The sequence below is a fragment of the Podarcis muralis genome, chromosome 3 (assembly GCF_964188315.1).
Source record: "Podarcis muralis chromosome 3, rPodMur119.hap1.1, whole genome shotgun sequence".
Taxonomy (NCBI): Eukaryota; Metazoa; Chordata; class Lepidosauria; order Squamata; family Lacertidae; genus Podarcis; species Podarcis muralis.
Window position 1 is genome coordinate 2,460,001 of NC_135657.1, and position 21,702 is coordinate 2,481,702.

General features: G+C 48.0%; 1 protein-coding gene across 2 annotated transcripts in view; it reads right to left on the reverse strand.

Moving 5' to 3' along the window:
• SCARA5 (scavenger receptor class A member 5) overlaps nt 1–21,702 on the reverse strand; it is a 98,101-nt gene that overhangs the window by 17,777 nt on the left and 58,622 nt on the right. For both annotated transcript variants that reach the window (XM_028725275.2, XM_077925365.1), the window contains exons 5-6: nt 19,957–20,037; nt 10,815–10,913 (exon numbers count right to left, since the gene is read on the reverse strand). In XM_028725275.2, coding sequence (XP_028581108.2) covers nt 10,815–10,913; nt 19,957–20,037 — 180 coding nt within the window. The remainder of the gene's footprint in view (nt 1–10,814; nt 10,914–19,956; nt 20,038–21,702) is intronic.

The following is a 21,702-nucleotide window of genomic DNA, read 5'->3' on the forward strand; positions in this document are numbered from 1 at the left end:
CGGTCTTAAAATTCTAGAAGAAAAAGTATAGGACCCAAAATAGAATTTCAAGGTCCTACTGGACATCTCCTAATTTTATTCAATCTTCCCTGTGACAACCCTTGAGATATTGGAAGATGGCTCTCATATCTCCTCTCAGTCTCCTCTTTCTCAGGCTAAACATCCCCAGCTCCTTCAACCATTCCTCATAAGGCTTGGTTTCCAGATCAATATGATACAATACTGTCAGGGGCTCAGGAGCAGAGGCGCAGGGGAGAGAGGAAATGGAGAGCGAAGGGGAAGAATCTGAGGGCAGCGGAGGGCAGAATGACAGTGACCCGAGAGATTCCATAAGCCTCTCCAGTGAATCAGAAGATTCCCAGAAGGGGGCGCCGATGGCCAGGGCAAGGGGGGTCCCAGGGGGGACACACCAGAAGCAGGGGGCCAGCGGAGACTCCCAAAGCAGTAGCTGGAAATCAGGACCAGCTTCCCCACCAGAGCGTAGTGGGGGGGAAGAGCCCCATAGGTCAGAGTCAGCGTCTCCTCCGGCAAGCAGGGAGGGGGAGTCAGACCCAGCTAGCATCCCCGAAGAGGGAAGCAGCGACAGGAGCAGTATAACGGTCAGAAGGAAGGTGGCAGGCTGGGCGCGCGCGCCAAGTTCAAATGTACAGGCGCGCAGGACAGCAGAAAGCCCGGATTGGGAACCAGGTCCTAAAGCTCGCCGGAGGGAGGGGGAAGACTCAGGGGACTCAGCGTCAGAAGAGTCTAGGAAGGGCAGGACCTCGGCGGACAAGCGGACCCAGAGGAGGAGGGAGCAGAGGAAGAGGTGGAGCAAGGCTAGGGTCTTAAACTGGGGAGGAGACTCAGACGGAGCTTCGGCGGTCTAGGGTTTAAGACGTAGAGCTGCGCGCCATGGCTGTAAAAGAGGAACTGAACTTCAATAAAGACTATTTTATATAACAACGGACTGGCGTTGGTCCTCTGTGAGCTGGGACCTGAGGCAGCTCTGACAAATACGATAATCTTTATTGTCATTGTCCCATACAGAACAACGAAATTGAAAAATCTACACATTCAAAACTCAACAAGCCTGCTATCCCAGATATCCCAACCTGGTTAGTCCCCTAAAAACTCTGATACCCTATTTTTAAATACAATATACTCCCATTCAGACTCCTTACAATGCGTTTAAAACCAAAATCGCATTTGGGTAGAAACTGTTTCTCAGACGGCTAGTCCTAGTCTTTATAACCCAGAAGGCAGAAGCTGAAAGAGATCATTTCCGGAGTGCGCACTATCCTGCGCTATCTCTGCAGCTTTCTTATAGCACCTGGAAGCGTAGATTTGATCCAAGGTGGGAAGAGTGCACCCAATTATTCTCTCCGCAGTCTTTACAACCCTGGACAGCATTGTTTTCCCCCTGGCCGTGCAGCTCCCAAACCACACAGAGAGACCATAAGTTAATACACCTTCCAGCTTGTCAACATCCTTCTTAAATTGTGGTGTCCAGAAGTGGACACAGGACTCCAGGTGGGACCTGATTTTAAAGAACTGGAAAAGGTTCAGAAAATAATCAAGGCTATGGAGCCCTACGGAGAAAGGCCACGGGGTTTAGGGCATTTTAGTTTAGGGAAAAGACAAATAAGAGGAGACATGGGAGAAGTTTATAAAATTATTCCTGACATGAAGAATGTGGAGGAAGAAAGTTTTCTCTCTGTGTCTCCTAGCACTAGAAATTGTGAACGTCCAGCAAAGCTGAATGTTGGGCAATCCAGGACAGATAAGGAAAATCCTTCAGCACACAGCACAGAGTTAAACTACGGAACTCCCTGCCACAGGAAGCAGCGGTGGCCACAAACTTGGATGGCTTTAAAAGAAGATTGGATGAGAGGGGCATTGATGTCTTCTAGCCAGGATGGCTCTGTTCTGCCTCCACAGTTGGAGGCGACAAAAATTCTGAATCCCAGTTACTGGAAACCACAGGAGGGGAGAGTTGCCCTTATGCTCAGATCCTGCTCACAAGTTTTGGGGCATCTGGTTGGCCGCTGTAAGAACAGGATGCAGGATGAGGTGGGCCATGGGCCTGATCCAGCTAAAGGCTCTCCCGATGTTCTTATGAGATTGACTGGCAGTTTAGTACCAAGTGGCTCAATCCAGGGCAAAACAAACACACGAAAACACTGCTTTTTTTAAAAAAGTAGCTAAGGAGCTCTCCCCCAAGATAAGAGTGAACAGCCTCCCCATCTCCCTCTCCTTATAATTTGATCATGGCTTTAAGCCAAGGGTCACCATGCTTGGACCACTGGTTGCTAAGGTGATGATGGAAGAAGAAGAAGAAGAAGAAGAAGAAGAAGAAGAAGAAGAAGAAGAAGAAGAGTAGTAGTAGTAGTAGTAGTAGTAGTAGTAGTAGTAGTTTGGACTTGATATCTTGTTTTATCACTCCCCTAAGGAGTCCCTAAGGGACGCTGGTGGCGCTGTGGGTTAAACTACAGAGCCTACGACTTGCTGATCAGAAGGTCGGTGGTTTGAATCCCCTCGGCGGGGTGAGCTCCCGTTGCTCAGTCCCTGCTCCTGTCAACTTAGCATTTCAAAAGCACGTCAAAGTGCAAGTAGATAAATAGGTACCGCTCTGGCGGGAAGGTAAACGGCGTTTCCGTGCGCTGCTCTGGTTTGCCAGAAGCGGCTTAGTCATGCTGGCCACATGTACGCTGTACGCCGGCTCCCTCGGCCAATAAAGCAAGATGAGCACCGCAACCCCAGAGTCGGCCACAACTGGACCTAATGGTCAGGGGTCCCTTTACCTTTTAAGGAGTCTCAAAGCGGCTCACAATCTCCTTTCCCTTCCTCCCCCACAACAAACACTCTGTGAGGTGAGTGAGGCTGAGAGACTTCAGAGAAGTGGGACTGGCCCAAGGTCACCCAGCAGCTGCATGTGGCGGAGCGGGGAAGCGAACCCAGTTCACCAGATTACGAGTCCACCGCTCTTAACCACTACACCACACTGGCTCTCCATCATGATGGAGTCATGATTGTGATGGAAAATGGTCTCCAGGTACCTTTTTGGGGGTGGCAGGAAGAGGAAGGGGGTGCAGAAAAGATTTCGTGTGTGTGTGTTGTTTTTAAGAGGGGAAGGTGGCACCCCTTACCCCGGTACGCCTTTCTGCCTGAGGAAAAAAGGAAGACCATCTGGCCTGGCTCTGCTCCCAGACCCTAAGCCAGAATTCCCAGCACAATATTTCCAGAGCCATTAAATATATGGAACAGCTGGACGCATTCATTACACCGGCGGGTGGGATGGTGCGCAAGGGCTCATGCGCCGATTCGAAACACATCTTTTAAGAACAACATCCATTTCCAAGCTGCGGGACTTCTTATTGGCAAAATCTCTCGCAAGGCCAAGCCAAGAAGGGAGAGGGGCGGGGATTTTTTTGGGGGGTGGGTGTTGGCAGGGAGAAAGTCAGTTTTGCAGGTGCTGAAGGAAAAGTTGCACGCACAAAATTGCGCATCCCTGCTTGCACTCAGAAGTCCTCTATAATTTGTGTGTGGCAGATGAGGTTTGCACCCATCGCAGTGTTGAAAATGAATGCGTTTGGCAGCCCGTGGCAAATCCATTTTTGTTGTTTTGGAGTCAGGTTCCATGCAGTTCAGAAGTACCATGGCAAAAGTATAAGTTATTATGAATTGAAATCTATTAATTGTTTTCATTGAATCACAGAATTGTAGATTTGGAAGGAACCCTGAACATCATCTAACACAACCCTTTACAATGCAGAAATATGCAGCTGTCGTATACAGGGATCGAACCTGCAACCTTGGCGTTATTGGCACTGCACTCTAACTAACTGATAAACTTCTTCTTGCTACTGCGCTGGGGGTTGATCAGCTGTTTGCAACCTTTTTTTGGACCATGCCCCACCTAAGCATCTCTAAAATCCTGATCCCGCCCCTCCGTGACATATGCCGTATTTTTGTGTCTATAAGACGCCCCCATGTATAAGAAGCCCCCTATTTTGGGGGGACTCAGATTTAAGAAAATGGGGAAAAGATGTATCCGTGTACAGTGGTACCTCGCAAGACGAATGCCTCGCAAGACGAAAAACTCGCAAGACGAAAGGGTTTTTGGTTTTTTGAGTTGCTTCGCAAGACGATTTTCCCTATGGGCTTGCTTCGTCTTGCGAGGCATTCGTCTTGCGAGGTACCACTGTACACGGATACATCTTTTCCCCATTTTCTTAAATCTGAGTCCCCCCAAAATAGGGGACCAAATTGCACCCCCCCCAAAAAAAATCAAATTGCCCCACGTTGGGAACCATGGGATGAGATGAACATCCAGGGAAACTGAACGTTGGAAAGTTCAGGGCAGAGAACAGAACATCCTTCAAACAGCACAAGAGTTAAACTATGGAACTCCTGGCCACAGGAAGTAGTGATGATCACCAAAAAAAGGTTGCAAACAGCTGATCAACCCCCAGCGCAGGTGTCTCCTGGGTGGAAAATGCTGGTGCGCTCATAGCTTCCTCACTTAACCATCAGGCATAAGCTCCTCTTTGTAAATATTTTGGTTTGTTTTGTGGAGAGGGGATTTGTTGTCTTCTCATTTTTGGTTCCCCTGCTTTCGAAATGAGAGTATTAGTGCGTTAGCTCACATCCTGTGAGTGTGAACCAGATAAGCGTTTTTGCGCCGTTAGCAGTGATCAAAAACAGCCATCGCTTGGAAAGATGAACTTTTTCGGTAAATCGCCCTTGGCTTGCGCCTCCGAGCAAGTTAGAAAGAGCCCCATTCTGTCCATTCCCCATCTAATCTGTCTTCGGGGGATGGAGAAGGAGATAAAACTTTCTGGAAACGAAAGAGCCCTGCCGACTGCCGGCCCCCCGTGCCAAGGCAAACGGAGACGGGTAGCGCCAAGGAGCCAAGATAAACTTTCCTCCTAACAAGGGAATCGAGCCGCCTTGGCCACAGAGAGTTTCCCAGGCAAGAGGAGGGAGATGCTGGACGGGCAATAGAGGGGGGAGTCTTGGCAGCGGCGGTGGCCTCCTTGCCTAGATCAGCCTTCCCCAACCTGGTGCCCTCCAGATGTTTTGAATTCACCACATGTTTTCTGGGCACCACAATTTAAGAGGGATGTTGACAAGCTGGAAGGTGTGCAGAGGAGGGAGACCAAGATGACCAATTGTCTGGAAGCCAAGCCTGATGAGGAACAGTTGAAGGAGCTGGGGGTGTTTAGCCTGGGGAAAGAAGGAGACTGAGAGGAGACAGGAGAGCCTTCTTCAAATATCTCAAACATGGAAAGTAGCGCAAGCTTGTTTTCTGCGGCTCTGGAGGGTAGGACTCGAACCCATGGCTTCAAGTTGCAAGAAAGGTGATTCTGACTAAACATCAGGAAGTCCTTTCTGAAGGTAAGAGGTTCTTCAGCAATGGAACAGTCTCCCACAAGCAGTGGTGGACTCTCCTTCCTTGGAGCTTTTTAAGCAGAGGTTGGATGGCCATCTGCCATGGATTCTTGAGCTGTGATTCTAGCCTTGAATGGGGTTGGACTAGATGACCCCTGAGGTCCTTTCCAACTTTACAATTCTATGACAAACAACTGCAGGGCGCCAGGTTGTGAAAGGGCATCCTAGATGTCCATCTCAAATTTTGAGACTATTCACTTTTTCATTTCCTGGGATTTTCAGTATTTATTTATTCAAAAGTGATCCAATTCATTGTACTTAAGAGTACTTTTCAAGCACTCTGATCTGTGATAAAGACACATCACCAGCAGGCTGCTTGTGCACTGGAATATGAAACAGATTGGTGGTCCCCAAACCTTCTATGTGTGCATTTTTGCATTTTAAACCCATGTAAATCAAAGCACCGCAATGACTGCGGGGATATAGCGGAGCCTGCTTCTGAAGTCCAGATGCTGAACACATTTCTGCTATGTTTTTGTGGTTGAAAACGATTGTGTCTTTTTAATGCTTGCCTCAAATATGAAATTGTTTTTATAATTAAAATAATGTTGCTTTTTGGAATGGCTGCAATGGTTTTCCTTGTTAAATCACTTTAAGGCATTCTATGGGAAATAATTCATGAATGGAATATATAAGTTGAAGATCATGGAGGAGAACACTTTCAATGTTCAGACAGCAGTCACAAAATTAAAAGATGCCTGCTTCTTGGGAGAAAAGCAGTGACAAACCTAGACAGCATCTCAAAAAGAAGAGACATCACCGTGCCGACAAAGGTCTGTATAGTTAAAGCTCTGGTTTTCCCAGTCGTGATGTATGGAAGTGAGAGCTGGACCATAAAGAAGGCTGATCGCCGAAGAATGGATGCTTTTGAATTCTGATGCTGGAGGGGACTCTGGAGAGTCCCATGGACTGCAAGGAGTTCAAACCTCTCCATTCTGAAGGAAATCAGCCCTGAGTGCTCACTGGAAGGACAGATCCTGAAGCTGAGGCTCCAAGACTTTGGCCACCTCAGGAGAAGAGAAGACTCCCTGGAAAAGACCCTGATGTTGGGAAAGATGGAGGGCACAAGGAGAAGGGGGCGACAGAGGACGAGATGGTGGGACAGTGTTCCTGAAGCTACCAGCATGAGTTTGACCAAGCTGTGGGAGGCAGTGGAAGACAGGAGTGCCTGGCATGCTCTGGTCCATGGAGTCACAAAGAGGCGGACACGACTAAACAACAACAACAACAACAACCAAGTGTTCATTTGTCAACAAGAAGCACTGACAAAGGTACCTCACTTTCATGACTTTTTCTGATCCCGTTTGAAAGACATCGAAGTTGGTGGCCTCAGCCCAGTATCCCTGAAGGAGCGTCTCCAACCCCATCGTTCTGCCTGGACACTGAGGTCCAGCTCCGAGGGCCTTCTGGCAGTTCCCTCACTGCGAGAAGCAAAGCTACAGGGAACCAGGCAGAGGGCCTTCTCCGTGGTGGCACCCGCCCTGTGGAACACCCTCCCACCAGATGTCAAAGAGAAAAACTACCTGACATTTAGAAGACATCTGAAGGCAGCCCTGTTTAAGGAAGCTTTTAATGTGTGACATTTTAATGCATTTTTAATCTTTGTTGGAAGCCGCCCAGAGTGGCTAGGGAAACCCAGGCAGATGGGAGGGATACAAATAAATTGTTGTTGTTGTTGTTGTTGTTGTTGTTGTTGTTGTTCCTCGTTAAGAGTTTAAGCCTTTTTCTGGAGGCCGGGCACAGCCTTCCCATTTAGGCAAGGATTTAAGAACGAGGACGGTAAAGCCTCCAGTCATTGGGAGCATTTTTGTCTAAGCCCGTTTCCGAACGCAGCAGGACACATTCCCAAGTACACATGCTCAGGATTGTGCTACAGGGCTGCATTCTATTGGTATTTTCCTTTTCTTTCAAAGCAAGTTTTGAATATGAGGAGCCTCTTGGATCACCTAGTCCAACATCCTGTTCTCAGTGACCATCAACCCTCAAGCTGGATTAAAGTACAAGAGACAACTTTCTTCCTGGGGTGTCCCGCAACTGGGGTTCAGAAGCATCACTGCCTTCAATGTGTAGGCAGAGAATAGCCATTGTGTGACTCTTCTCCATAAATTTGTCAAATCCTCTTTTCAAGCCATCGCAGTTGGTGGCTATCCTGTGGGGGTGAGTTCCACAGGTTAACACCATTCAGCCTCTGTGGGATCTTCACAAGTTCTAGCATTTTGAGAGCAGGATAATAATTGTTCTCTCTTCGCTTCCCCCAGGCGGAGAATAATTTTATAAACTTCTTATCACATCACCTCTTGGCTTTTCTCTAAAAAGTCTCAACCTTTCTTCATTTTCTCAATAATTGGGGTGACCCTTTCCTGAGCCTCTCCCAACTCTGCAGAATCCTACCTCGCATGGTTGTTGTGAAGATAGAATGGGGAGGGGAAAGAGAACCACGTAGGTCGCCTTGGAAGAAAAGTGTGATTTAAACAACAGGAACAATTGGCAAAGGCTTCTGAAAAGTCAAAAGGGGAGAGGGGAGGACCCCTCTAAAATTCACCAACCCAAGGAGAAGTGATTCTTCCCCTCTTCCTAATAGTTTTTCTTCCCGTATCGATGGGAAGATCTCACAGACAGGCCCCAGACCAGGGCTGTTTCCCATCCCGCTAAACTATTCTGACAAGCTGCCTGAGGATCAAAACGCCGCAATGCGGGAGGTTGGAGGAGGAGGGGGCTTTGGGGGGCAAGGGGGGGCTAATGAGACTCAAATGGCGAGAGGCGCAGCGTGAAGGCAGCTCATACATGCCGGGCTCAAAGCCAGCAGGAAACAGGAGCCAGGAATTTGGGTTGGGGGGCACAGGGGTGTGTGTGCTTTTTAGGCGAAGTGGGGGGGGGCAGGAAATGAAGGGTCCTGCAATATCTGCGGCGCATATGCAAAAAAGCATGTAAACATTTGGTACGTAAAGGGTCGTGAGTCACAATGCTTCTTTGGATGAGAAAATTCGTCAGGGCTGATAATTCGGAGCAAAAATTTAAGCGAGGCGGCATTTTCAAAGAGGTCAACAGGGGCGGGTTCACTCTAGAATTTGTGGCCATTCAACGAATTTTGGAAGGTTTGGAAGAGATTAAAGGAAGGGCTTCTTCACACAGAGCAGAGTTAGACTGTGGAACTCATTCCCACTGGAGACAGAGGGTGAAAATTGGAGTAGATAAATTGATGGAGGACTCTGTGGAGCTTGCCGAACTGACTGGGAGACTCCGAGACCAGAGAGAAGAGACGGTGGAAGAAGATTGGAAGAAGTTTAAAGAATATTTGGAAAAATATGTTAATATTTAAGTCTTAGAATAGCTTTGGAAGTGGATATAGGCTGTAGGGTTAGAAGTAGAAGGTAGTGTATTTTAAAAGAGTATTATTTGTAAGTGATGAAATGTGAAGATTTTTATGGTAAAAGTAAGCATGATAAAAAAAATGTTTAGAAATTATTACATATGTAAACTGCTAAAGATGAGGTAAAATGAAAATCAGATAGGGGGGACTTAGGGAAGCCCACCTAACAATGTTTAGAAAAAATAAGGATAAGGCAAGAATTTGTTTGTATTGTTTGTTTTTCTGTTTGTGCTGTTTAGTTGTGTTAGAAAATGAATAAAATTTTTGAAGAAAAAAAAGATAAATTGATGGAGAAGACCCATGATGCCTACACAGGCCTTCCTCTAAACATAACCCAACTTGTCAACATTTCTGTGTTGTTTAAAGGTCAAATTAATTCCATGGAAGCTGACTTTGACCTAGCACTCTTAATCTGAGATTCCTGCGGGGCACGGGGTTGAACTAGATGACCTTGGGGTTCCCCTTGCAACTCTACAATTCTATGATTCTACCCAGAGACCATGGGAAAAGTGGAATCTCTCTTTCTGTGCACACTTTCTCTCTCTCTCTCTGTGGGAGATCATTCCAGGAAGGGGAAATCGAAGTGACTGGAGGGACTAGGGTACATGCCCCTCACTCAAAAATCCAAATGTGACAATTAGCCTGAAAAGGTTCTGGGTATCCCAGTTGAAAAAGGATGTGGACAAGCTGGAAGGTGTGCAGAGGAGGACAACCAAGAGGATCAAGGGTCTGGAAACTAAGCCTTATGAGGAACGGTTGAAGGAGTTGGGTATATTTAGCCTGGGAAAGGGGACGCGGGTGGCGCTGTGGGCTAAACCACAGAGCCTAGGACTTGCCGATCAGAAGGTTGGTGGTTTGAATCCCCACGACGGAGTGAGTTCCCGTTGCTCGGTCCCTGCTCCTGCCAACCCAGCAGTTCGAAAGGACGTCAAGGTGCAAGTAGATAAATAGGTACCTCTCCGGCGGGAAGGTAAATAGCGTTTCCGTGCACTGCTCTGGTTTGCCAGAAGCGGCTTAGTCATGCTGGCCACATGACCCGGAAAAACTGTCTGTGGACAAACGCCGGCTCCCTCAGCCAGTAAAGTGAGATGAGCACCGCAACCCCAGAGTCGGCCATGACTGGACCTAATGGTCAGGGGTCCCTTTACCTTTACCTTTAGCCTGGGAAAGAGGCAACTGAGAGGAGATAGGAGAGTCACCTTCAAATACCTTAAGAGCTGTCATGTGGAAGATGGAGCAAGCTTGTTTTCTCCTGCTCTGGAGGGTAATAATAATAATAATAATAATAATAATAATAATAATAATAATTATTATTTTATACCCTTCCCATCTGGCTGGGTTTCCCCAGCCACTCTGGGCGGCTTCCAACAGAACACTAAAATACAATAACCTCTTAAACATTGAAAGCTTCCCTAAACAGGGCTGCCTTCAGATGTCTTCTAAAAGTCTGGTAGTTGTTTTTCTCTTTGACATCTGATGGGAGGGTGTTCCACAGGGTGGGTGCCACCACTGAGAAGGCCCTCTGCCTGGTTCCCTGTAACTTGGCTTCTCGCAGTGAGGGAACCGCCAGAAGGCCCTGGGAACTGGACCTCAGTGTCTGGGCTGAACGATGGGGGTGGAGATGCTCCTTCAGGTATACTGGACCGAGGCCGTTTAGGGCTTTAAAGGTCAGCACCAACACTTTGAATTGTGCTCGAACCCATGGCTTGCAAGAAAGGAGATTCCGACTAAGTATCAGGAAGAACTTTCTAACGGTAAGAGCTGTTTGACAGGGGAACAGACTCCCTTAGGAGGTTGTAGACCTCCTGGAGGTTTTTAAGCAGAGGTTGGATGGCCATCTGCCATGGATTCGTGAGCTGTGATTCCTGCCTCAGAGAGGGTTGGACTAGATGACCCTCAGGTTCCCTTCCAGCTCCACACTTCTGAGATTCTAATGTTGGCACGCACTGCTGTGCTGATTCCTCTGAATGCAGGTAAGGAAGACATTCGGACCCTTCGAAACAGCGCATCGTACCTGCAACTCCACGTGGCCCAGGCATACCTCGTGGGCCAAGGTCTCCCTGGTCGCCCTTCAGCCCACGCTGCCCCATAGGTCCTCTTTCGCCAGGGAATCCTAGATTCAGAGAGAAAAGAAGGGAAAGTCAGGCCTGCAAGAGTCAGTATCCTGTGCGCTCCTCATGAAATTGCATGCTATTGTCGCAGGAACCCCCCCCCCCCAATCATTCAGTTTGTACAAACTCGACACACACTCACACACATCTGCTACGCTTCTGTAATAAATTCATAGAAAATCAACCATACATCGGATCTGCACCGTTCCACTTTTATTTACTCCGTGAAGGAAGGACTACAAAAGGGGGAAGGTTTGATACAGGCCAGCCATAATCCCTTAACTGTACCAGCACATCCACAGGAGCCCTGCCCAGTTGCTATGCCAACCCTGATGGTCCCAGACAGAAGACCATCAAGATCACAAAGAACTTGCATATGGGAGTGGATTCAGCATGGACTGGAACAAAGGACAATGATCAGCTCTTCCCTCTGGGGTCAGGAAACTGCAAACTCCCCTCTGTCACCTGGAAAGTACTCATGGGGAGGGGGAGAGGAGGAACCAGCCAGGTGACAAGATACTCAGGTTACCTCCACAACTCCTCCCTCAACCCCTCCTTTTTGTGATGTAGTTGTGATATAGTTTTAGGGGTGTAGTTTGGGGGATTAGTAACTAATAAAAGTTGGGGTCGTCTTTTGTTCTGGGCTTCCATTTTGCTTCATCTTGTTGCGGGTGGGAGTCCTGTCGTGACAGTATCCAATAAAGGCCAAGCCTACAGGCTGCTGTTTTGCTCCAAGTTATCCTGGTTGGTCTTCCCAGTAGTGATGTATGGAAGTGAGAGCTGGACCATAAAGAAGGCTGATCGCCGAAGAATTGATGCTTTTGAATTATGGTGCTGGAGAAGACTCTTGAGAGTCCCATGGACGGCAAGAAGATCAAATGCATCCATTCTTAAGGAAATCAGACCTGAGTGCTCACTGGAAGGACAGATCGTGAATCTGAGGCTCCAGTACTTTGGCCACCTCATGAGAAGAGAAGACTCCCTGGAGAAGACACTGATGCTGGGAAAGATGGAGGGCACAAGGAGAAGGGGGCGACAGAGGACGAGATGGTTGGATAGTGTTTTCGAGGTTACCAGCATGAGTTTGACCAAACTGCGGGAGGTAGTGGAGGACAGAGGTGCCTGGCGTGCTCTGGTCCATGGGGTCACGAAGAGTCGGACACGACTAAACGACTAAACAACAACAAATCCTGGTTGGTGTCTTTGTTTTTGTCCAAGGGAGCCCTCGGATTTCTCTGTTAACACTATGGTTTCAATGGTGAACAACCGGCACCAACACCCCAGGCTTCATACACCTGGAAACTCTCCTGTCTCCACACCCCAAATTCTGCCAAGGTTATAAAACTTATGGGGAGCCTGTGACCTTCCTGATATTGCTGAACTTCAACTCTCCTCATCCCCAGGCAGAGAAAATGTGGAGGAACCCATCGCTGCATGAATTTATGACTTAAGGGATGACTAGAGAAACATAGCCACTTCCGCCCTACAGAGGAGGTGGTGTTGCGGGCGTCACGGCATCCCCGTGCGATTGGGGGGATCCCCGGCCACGTTACCTCCTGGCCAGCCAATCAGCTGGCTCTGGGGGTGTGGCCTGCTCTATTTAAGGCAGGACGCGGCCGGGGATCTCCCTCTTTCCCTGCCTGCCAGCTCTTCCTGCTTTTCCCACCCTCCCGCCCTATAAGGTTTTCGTTCCTTGACCTTGCTATGGACCTTGGTTGGTCGCCATTGAGGGGCCTGGTAGGAATTTTCCCACTTGGCAAATTGACACCAGACACTTGGTTTCCACCTACCTTGTAGCAAATCGTCACAACTTTCTGGGTATTGGTAGTTAGGCATTGGTATTGTTCTGTAGATGGAAGAGGGGAAGTAGTGCCATCACCTGCCCCACATATTGAAGGGTAGTCCAATAAAGGATTCTGGGGGCCGTGGCCCTGTTCAAAGCCTATAGAGGTGAGGACCTAAGGCACGCCCCCATCGGTGACCCCGGGGGAGTTCCTAGTTGATGTGCATCAGGAGGACTCCCCCTACTGGTGGTTAACCCTTCCCGGACTTCAAGCGGATGGGCTGAAGTTGGATATAGTCGGTTAGGACCAATGCCTAAGCCAATACCGCTCATCACCTGTAACCAATAAAGTTGTGGCTGTATTTAGCCCATTAACCTTAATAATTGTGTCATGGATCTTTATTTCCACTGGGGGGGGGCAGGAACTCGCCGCGCAACCATGAGTCTGTGAGAAAGATTTTTGCTCCAAGTTTGAAAAACAAATGAGAAAAACAAACTCTAACTCTAACGTTGCCAGGGCTGCCTTCAGATGTCTTCTAAAAGCCTGGTAGTTGTTGTTCTCTTTGACATCTGGTGGGAGGGTGTTCCACAGGGCGGGAGCCACTACCGAAAAGGCCCTCTGCCTGGTTCCCTGTAACTTGGCTTCTCGCAGTGAGGGAACCGCCAGAAGGCCCTCGGTGCTGGACCTCAGTGTCCGGGTAGAATGATGGGGATGGAGACGCTCCTTCAGATATACTGGACCAAGGCCGTGTAGGGCTTTAAAGGTCAGCACCAACACTTTCAATTGTGCTCGGAAACGTACTGGGAGCCAATGTAGGTCTTTCAAGACCGGTGTTATGTGGTCTCTGCGGTCCCAGTCACCAGTCTAGCTGCCGCGTTCTGGATTAGTTGTAGTTTCCAGGTCACCTTCAAAGGTAGCCCCAAAATATTCTCTTAGAGATTTCAAAACAAAACATTACAAAGGAAGTCAACTAAAGAATACATATTTAACACAAACAAAGTTAACCCCCCAAAAATCTTAAACATTTTGGGGGGAAACCCCACCATTGCTAAGTGAAGTCAAATATAAAATGCACATTTAAAACAGCATGAATAACAAGAGAAGTTGGGTGCCAGAATCTCACGCCCACCTGAGTTCTGTCTTCAGATCATCTGTGCCGTTTTCACTTACTACAGAAATCCCTTCTCCAGGTGGAAGGAGCCCACCTGCCTCAAAGCAAACAGGGCAGTTGAAACTTAGGGTTATGAGGCTATATTCTGGTGTTTACTCAACCCCCACTAATTTCTTTTTTTGTGGGGCTACCTTTGAAGGTGACCCGAAAACTACAACTAATCCAGAACGCGGCAGCTAGACTGGTGGCTGGGAGTGGCCACCAAGACCATATAACACTGGTCTTGAAAGACCTACATTGGCTCCCAGTACATTTCCGAGCACAATTCAAAGTGTTGGTGCTGACCTTTAAAGCCCTAAACGGCCTCGGTCCAGTATACCTGAAGGAGTGTCTCCACCCCCATCATTCACTGAGGTCCAGCTCCAAGGGCCTTCTGGCGGTTCCCTCCCTGCGAGAAGTGAGGTTCCAGGGAACCAGGCAGAGGGCCTTCTCAGTGGTGGCACCTGCCCTGTGGAACGCCCTCCCTTCAGATGTGAAAGAAATAAACAATTATCTGACTTTTAGAAGACATATGAAAGCAGCCCTGTTTAGGGAAGTTTTGAATGTTTAATAGGTTATTGTATTTTAGTGTTTTGTTGGAAGCGGGGTATAAATAATAATTTGTTGTTGTTGTTGTGGCATTCATTGCATTTCTTCATTGCATTTATATCCTGCCTTTTTCCTCACAGAGCTCAAGGCGGCTCGCATCTCTCTCCCCTTCATCTAATCCTCACAACAACCCTCTGAGGTAGGTTAGCCTGAGAGGCAAAACCTGGCCCAAGGTCGCCCTCTGAGCTTCACAGCTGAGGGGCGAGATTCGAACCCTGGTCTCTCCCAGGCCAGGCCTGACGACCACTATGCCACACTGTCTCACCCACTAACTGCAGACTGCCATCCCATTTGCCAAGATCCTGGGGGGTGGCAGGCATATGTTTTCAATGAGGCGGCCCTGCGGCGGCTTTGAGACCTTTTCCTCGCACGGTAACAGCTCATTTAGAGCCCGGCCAGGAATCTGGATAGTTTAGAGTCTCCTTTCCAACTTTACGTTAACACAACATTACAGGACTCAGTGCCCAGAGGTACGATCGATGTCGGCTTTCTCTAAATTGCGAGGGGATGACAGTTTCTTGGAGAGCCTCCTGCTCCGTGGATGTCAATGAGATAAGATGCTAAGGCCAATCAGCTCTTAATCTCCTGAGCGTGGGAAGGACCTTTAGGGCAGATCACTTCTGACAGGAGCAAGGCCTGCTAAGATGCACAATGATCTATTAAGAGGTGAGATGAGACATTCATTCCCCGAGAGGCAGTTGCCAGGAGCCGGATCCTGGCACAGATTTTAATCTCGTCTGGAATCCTGCTTGCTCCGCTTGGAATGGCTAGTGGCTTTTGCTGGGGAGAAGCTGGTGGAAGCACAGGAGCACTTGACCTCTTTTCTCTTTGGATCCCTCATAGCCGGATCCAGCTACAGGGCTCTGTGAGGAGGGAAGGGATCTTTGTCGTTTAGTCGTGTCCAACTCTTCGTGACCCCCTGGACCAGAGCACGCCAGGCACTCCTGTCTTCCACTGCCTCCCGCAGTTTGGTCAAACTCATGCTGGTAGCTTCCAGAACACTGTCCCACCATCTCGTCCTCTGTCATCCCCTTCTCCTTGTGCCCTCCATCTTTCCCAACATCAGGGTCTTTTCCAGGGAGTCTTCTCTTCTCATGAGGTGGCCAAAGTATTGGAGCCTCAGCTTCAGGATCTGTCCTTCCAGTGAGCACTCAGGGCTGATTTCCTTCAGAATGAAGAGGTTTGCTCTTCTTGCAGTCCATGGGACTCTCAAGAGTCTCCTCCAGCACCAGAATTCAAAAGCATCAATTCTTCTGGCGATCAGCCTTCTTTATGGTCCAGCTCTCACTTCCATACACCACTACTGGGAAAACCATAGCTTTAACTATACGGACCTTTGTTGGCAAGGTGATGTCTCTGCTTTTTAAGATGCTGTCTAGGTTTGTCATTGCTTTTCTCCCAAGAAGCAGGCGTCTTTTAATTTCGTGGCTTCTGTCACCAGTGCTGGATTTATCAGTAACTGTGCTGGTATTGGCCTTGGAGAAATTTGCTTTAAATGGGCTGATGAGCTGCACCTTCCTTAGGATACGGTGAGTATGCAGTTGGGTTTGGGCCAATGGAAGCCATAAGGACTGCTCTTTTCTCCTCCAATAGAGTCGCCCGGCAGTCATTTTGCCTCATGTTGACCTCATTACACCTAAACTGGTCTTGGGTGGCCATTGTCAAAACCCAAAAGGCTCCAAATACCTCTCATTTTAAAGATTTGGTATGCAACACGGCAGGCACCGTCCGAATCTCAACAGGCAAGCCAACTATACTTACGGGAATTAAGCGGAATAGCCACAAAAATAACAATCATAAAAATCTTAGGAGCAAGCACTAGGAAATGTAATGTTAAAAAACTTAAAAGCGGTTCTACAAACGATAAATCCTAGTCTGCAAAATTCAGCAAACCCCAAAGCCCACACACAGATAATCAAATCAGTTAAATTAAATCAAAGCCAGGCTCTGCTCTGCTCATCCATGGCAGGAAATGCATTCATACAGGAAAAGTCTCAGTGGCAACAGGGAAGATTCCAGACAAATGTCGAAAGGATGACAGGAAGATGCTTCAAATTGAGCTCAGCCATCGACCTGTTTACCCCAGAACTGTCCATTACGGGGCCTGGCAGACAATATTCAGGGTTTGGGGAAGGGTCTTTCCCAGCCCTCAAGTTCGAATCTTGCCTCTGCCATGAACCCGCTAAGTGGCCTTGGGGCTTCCTTTTGTCCAACCCCCCCAAAACCCCACCACTCTTTAGCGGTCTCTCATTCAGAGCAAACAATTTGGGTTTTCTTTTAAAAAATATTTATATTTTTTTCAAAATACAGTCATACCTCGGGTTAAAGTCGCTTTGGGTTAAATCTTTTCAGGTTGCGTCCCGCGGCGAAGTAACGGAACGGGTTACTTCTGGGTTTTGCCGCTCGAGCAGGAGCTGACACTCAGAATGACGTCACACGCATGTGCAGACACAGCGAATCACAACCCGCACATGCGCAGATGCAGGTTGCGTTCTGCTCATGATGCAAACAGGGCTCCGGAACGGATCCCGTTCGCATACAGAGGTACCACTGTACAAACATGACAGATAAAGAAAGGAAGGAAGGAAGGAAGGAAGGAAGGAAGGAAAGAAAGAAAGAAAGAAAGAAAGAAAGAAAGAAAGAAAGAAAGAAAGAAAGAAAGAAAGAAAGAAAGAAAGAAAGAAAGAATTTGGGTTTCCCACAGATTGGTGTTTGTTCTGTTTTATCGCTAAAGAGTCATATTTTCTAGGCATGGCTCAAGCAGAAATTTTGGGCAAGGCCCTAGTCAAACCAATAGCTCAGTTAGTTAGAGTGCAATGTTGAATACGCCAAGGATGCAGGTTCCATCCCTGTATGGAACAGCTGCAAATTTCTGCATTACAGGGGGTTGGATCCAGCCTTTCTCAACCTGTGGGTCCCCAGATGTTGTTGGCCTACAACTCCCATCACCCCTAGCTAGCAAGGCCAGAGCTCAGGAATGATGGGAGTTGTAGTCCAACAATATCTGGGGACCCACAGGTTGAGAACCGCTGGATTAGATGGTCTTCAGGCTCGCTTCCAACTCTAGAATTCTGCGAGAGCGTAAGTTGAGGAAGACCCACTGGGAAATGCAGGATAAGCTTTGCAAGAGCTCAGGGACACCCCAGCCCAGCCGCAGCTTTAAAATTGGACCTCACACAGGGCATGGCCCAAGATGAAAACCCAGCAAGCAGCCACAGCAAGGCATCCTCTCCTGTTCCACCCCCTCCCAGGCAACGGGGAGCCCCCAGGAAATCTAAATCCAGCCCAGGCCATTTCTCCCATAACTCCACCATGCCAGAAATCTCAGGCAATTACAGGTGGTTAATGGTGGCACTCTGTCCTCCAGCCAAGAGCTTTCAGAGAGCACGTAACATAAGCTTCCACTTAGCTAGAAAATCGTGTTTTCTTTCAGGGCTTTAATTGAATTTCCCTTCTACAAACAGCGGTTTCGGTGAAGGAGGTGGGGGGGAGGGAGTTTCTTGAAACTTTAAGCAGCTCACTCCAAACCCACAAAACAGATCGGAAGACCCTGAAAAATACGGGCGCGAGCGAGCGACCATGCACCCCCTTTTCCATGTGCCAAGATTTTCTTCCAGAGAAGGAGCCCCCCAGAGAGATCGCTGCCCCAACACAAGTCTTTTAAGCCGAGAGGAGAGATCTGCCTCCCCACTGCTAAGGCTAACCCTTTGCTTCCTGCCTGGGAGCCATCTGGTTAGTGGTTAGCGACGCAGTGCCAGGGTAAACTCAAGACCTTCCGCAAGCAAAGGGAGAAAGCAGAGAGGAAGAAAGCGTTCTTGTTTGTTTGAATGGAACCACAGAGGGCGACTGGCCTGTGATCAGACGGAAAGGATAAGAGCTGTTAGGGCGAAACTGAAGCCTGCATTAAGAGCAGGAGAGTGTAATGGCAGTCCAGCAGGATCAGGCCAGTGGTGGTCCATCTAATCTAGCATCCTTCACTCACAGCGGCTGACCAGAAACCCGCAAGCAGAATTTTGCAGCCAACAGATGCTGAGACTCTCCTGCAGGGCTGTTTCAGAGAGAACCTTTAGAGCACTTATGGCTGATGTTTGTTCCAATGTGCTGGCTGATGGGTTCTGTAGCCCCAAACATCTGGAGGACACCAGGTTGGGAAAGGCTGACCTAGACTATAATAATTTATAAATAAATAAATAAATAAATAAATAAATAAATAAATAAAAATAATAATAATAATAATAATAAATTTATTTATTTATTTATTTATACCCAGCCCATCTGGCTGGGTTTCCCCAGCCACTCTGGGCGACTTCCAACAGAACACTAAAATACAATAACCTATTAAACATTCAAAGCTTCCCTGAACAGGGCTGCCTTCAGATGTCTTCTAAAAGTCTGGTAGTTGTTGTTCTCTTTGACATCTGGTGGGAGGGCGTTCCACAGGGCGGGCGCCACCACCGAGAAGGCCCTCTGCCTGGTTCCCTGTAACTTGGCTTCTCGCAGTGAGGGAACCGCCAGAAGGCCCTTGGAGATGGACCTCAGTGTCCAGGCAGAACGATGGGGGTGGAGATGCTCCTTCAGGTATACTGGACCAAGGCCGTTTAGGGCTTTAAAGGTCAGGACCAAAACTTTGAATTGTGCTCAGAAACGTACTGGGAGGTCAATGCTATCAACATCCTTCCAAAGTTTCAAGTGGAATCACCTTGCCTGTCAACTCCTACCTGAGATCTTTTGAACAAGGACATTGAAACAGCCTGCAGGATCAGGTTTGTGGCCCAGCTAGTGTTCCTAAAGCGGCCAATCAAATGCCTATGGGAAACCTGTAAGCAGGATTCGATCTCAAGAGCCTCAAGGAGTTTCCAGCCACTGGTATCCAGTGGGGGCAGAGTTGGCTAGTTGTCATCGATAGTCTTCTCCTCTAGGAAGTCCAAAGAAAATGCCTGGAATTGGGACATTTAGTATACACAGAGGTGTGGCAAACAGAGCACCTCATATATATGGGACCGCCTCTCCTGGTCTGCCCCGCAGAGGACCTTAAGGTCCATGAATAACCATAGTTTAGAGGTCCCGGGCCCTAAGGAAGTCAGACTATCCTCCACCAGGGCCAGGGCCTTCTCAGTGATGGCTCCGACCTGGTGGAATGCTCTGTCCCATGAGACCAGGGCCCTGCAGGATTTAACCTCCTTCCGCAGGGCCTGAAAGACAGAGCTATTCTGCCTGGCTTTCAATTTGAACTTAGCCTGATCTTTTATTCCCCTTCCTTCCCTCTCCCTCCCCTTTTTATGAAGATTACCTGCTCTGGGATCCCACAGCTAATTCTCCCCTGGTCTCCTCGCTGGCCCAAATAGGACTAACTTAGCCAGCTAGCCCTGGTGACCATCTAATGTTATTATTTATTATTATTAGGAGAGTCCGAAGGAGCACAATCTGCCCTTGAGCTCTGTTCTCCTGCCCCTTCAGTGCACCAACTCAGGACACACACTGATGGCTCACATGATGCCTTACCTTGCAGGCCAGGTAAACCAGGAGGACCGGGCTCTCCTTCCATCCCTTCGTTGCCTTGATCCCCTTTCGGTCCAGGTGGCCCTAAAATGGAAAGAGAGAAGGGCGATGAGCCCTGGTTTCATTTCAAAACCACCAAGGTTGTACTGAAGGAGCATGCAATGGGTGTGCTGGTGTCCACAGCAGTCGAGGTGCGCACTTGAGCAGCTATTCCCACATGAGGTTCCACGAGTGCGCCTTGTTGGTGTATCTGACGGATGACCTATGCGAAGCAGCGAGGTTTTTGTCGGGATTCCTGCATTGCAATGAGTTGGACCCCACCCATCGCCACAGTTCTATGGTTCTATGAAGCCCCGACCTCATGCTTTTCTCAACAATCTCTTTTTTTTAAAAAAAATAATTTTTATTAATTTTCCAAACATGTAATAAAAACAAACAATAAAACAAAACAAAACAAAACATACAAACAAATAAACATGTATAATTTCATAAACTCATTTTCCTTCACCTTATTTCCCGGACTTCCCCATACCTCCCTTTTTCTGCATCCTTATTTTTCCCTTTTGACAGCAACCCTCCTCTTTTCTCAACAATCTCAGCCACTGGTGTGAGGGCTTGGCCCAAGCATCTAGTCTGGCCTCAACCAGAGCCAGGGCTTTTTCGGCCGTGGCCCCAATCTGGTGGAACGCTCTGTCCCAAGAGACTAGGGCCCTGCGGGACTTGACATCTTTCCGCAGGGCCTGCAAGACAGATCTGTTCCACCAGGCCTTTGGCCAAGGCACAGTCTGACCCCCTCCTTCGTCAATCCTCATAGAACTCTAGCCCCAATGGTTGCCATGAATTTAATTTTGAATTGATTTTAAAATGAATTGATTTTAGAATGCTGTGTTACTTTTATTGTTGTTAGCCGCTCTGAACCCAGCTTTGGCTGGGGAGGGTGGGATATAAATAAATTATTATTATTATTATTATTATTATTATTATTATTATTATTATTAGTCGCTGGTAGCTGCCATGGGTCTTGATCTCTGCCCAGTTTTTGACCTGGCAACTCTCCTGCCCCTGCAACTGCCCCCAGGTCCAAGAACCAAACCATTCTTCTGAATGGAGAAGCCATGCAGTTTGGGCCTCCCAAAGGCTTGGAAACAGGAACTTCCAATCTGGTACAGACAAGTTTAATATGGTCACATACTGCAATTCACCACATAATCGTCAATTTTTTTTTATGCCTGTTTTTATTTCCAGAAAATGGGGTGTGATGATTATGTGGTGGTGATGATCATGCAGTGGATTACGGTAGTAGTATGTACATGTGTACATAAACACACGCTCATTTTCAGAAATGTCTTGTTCCGGGGACCAGTTTACCCACAAGATCGCCTTGCCCCATAAGTGCCTGCTCAACCACTTTGATGGATGGAACTGGCCCGTTTACAGGGGGCACATGCCCACACCACATCTGTAAAACTCGATCATTTACCGTGGCAGTAATAATAATAATAATAATAATAATAATAATAATAATATGGAAGCCACTCTGCGCGGCTTCCAAATTTTTTTTAAAAATACATTAAAATGTCACACATTAAAAACTTCCCTAAACAGGGCTGCCTTCAGATGTCTTCTAAAAGTCAGATAGTTGTTTATTTCCCTGGCATCTGATGGGAGGGTGTTCCACAGGGCGGGTGCCACTACCAAGAAAGCCCTCTGCCTGGTTCCCTGTAACCTCACTTCTTGCAGTGAAGGAAC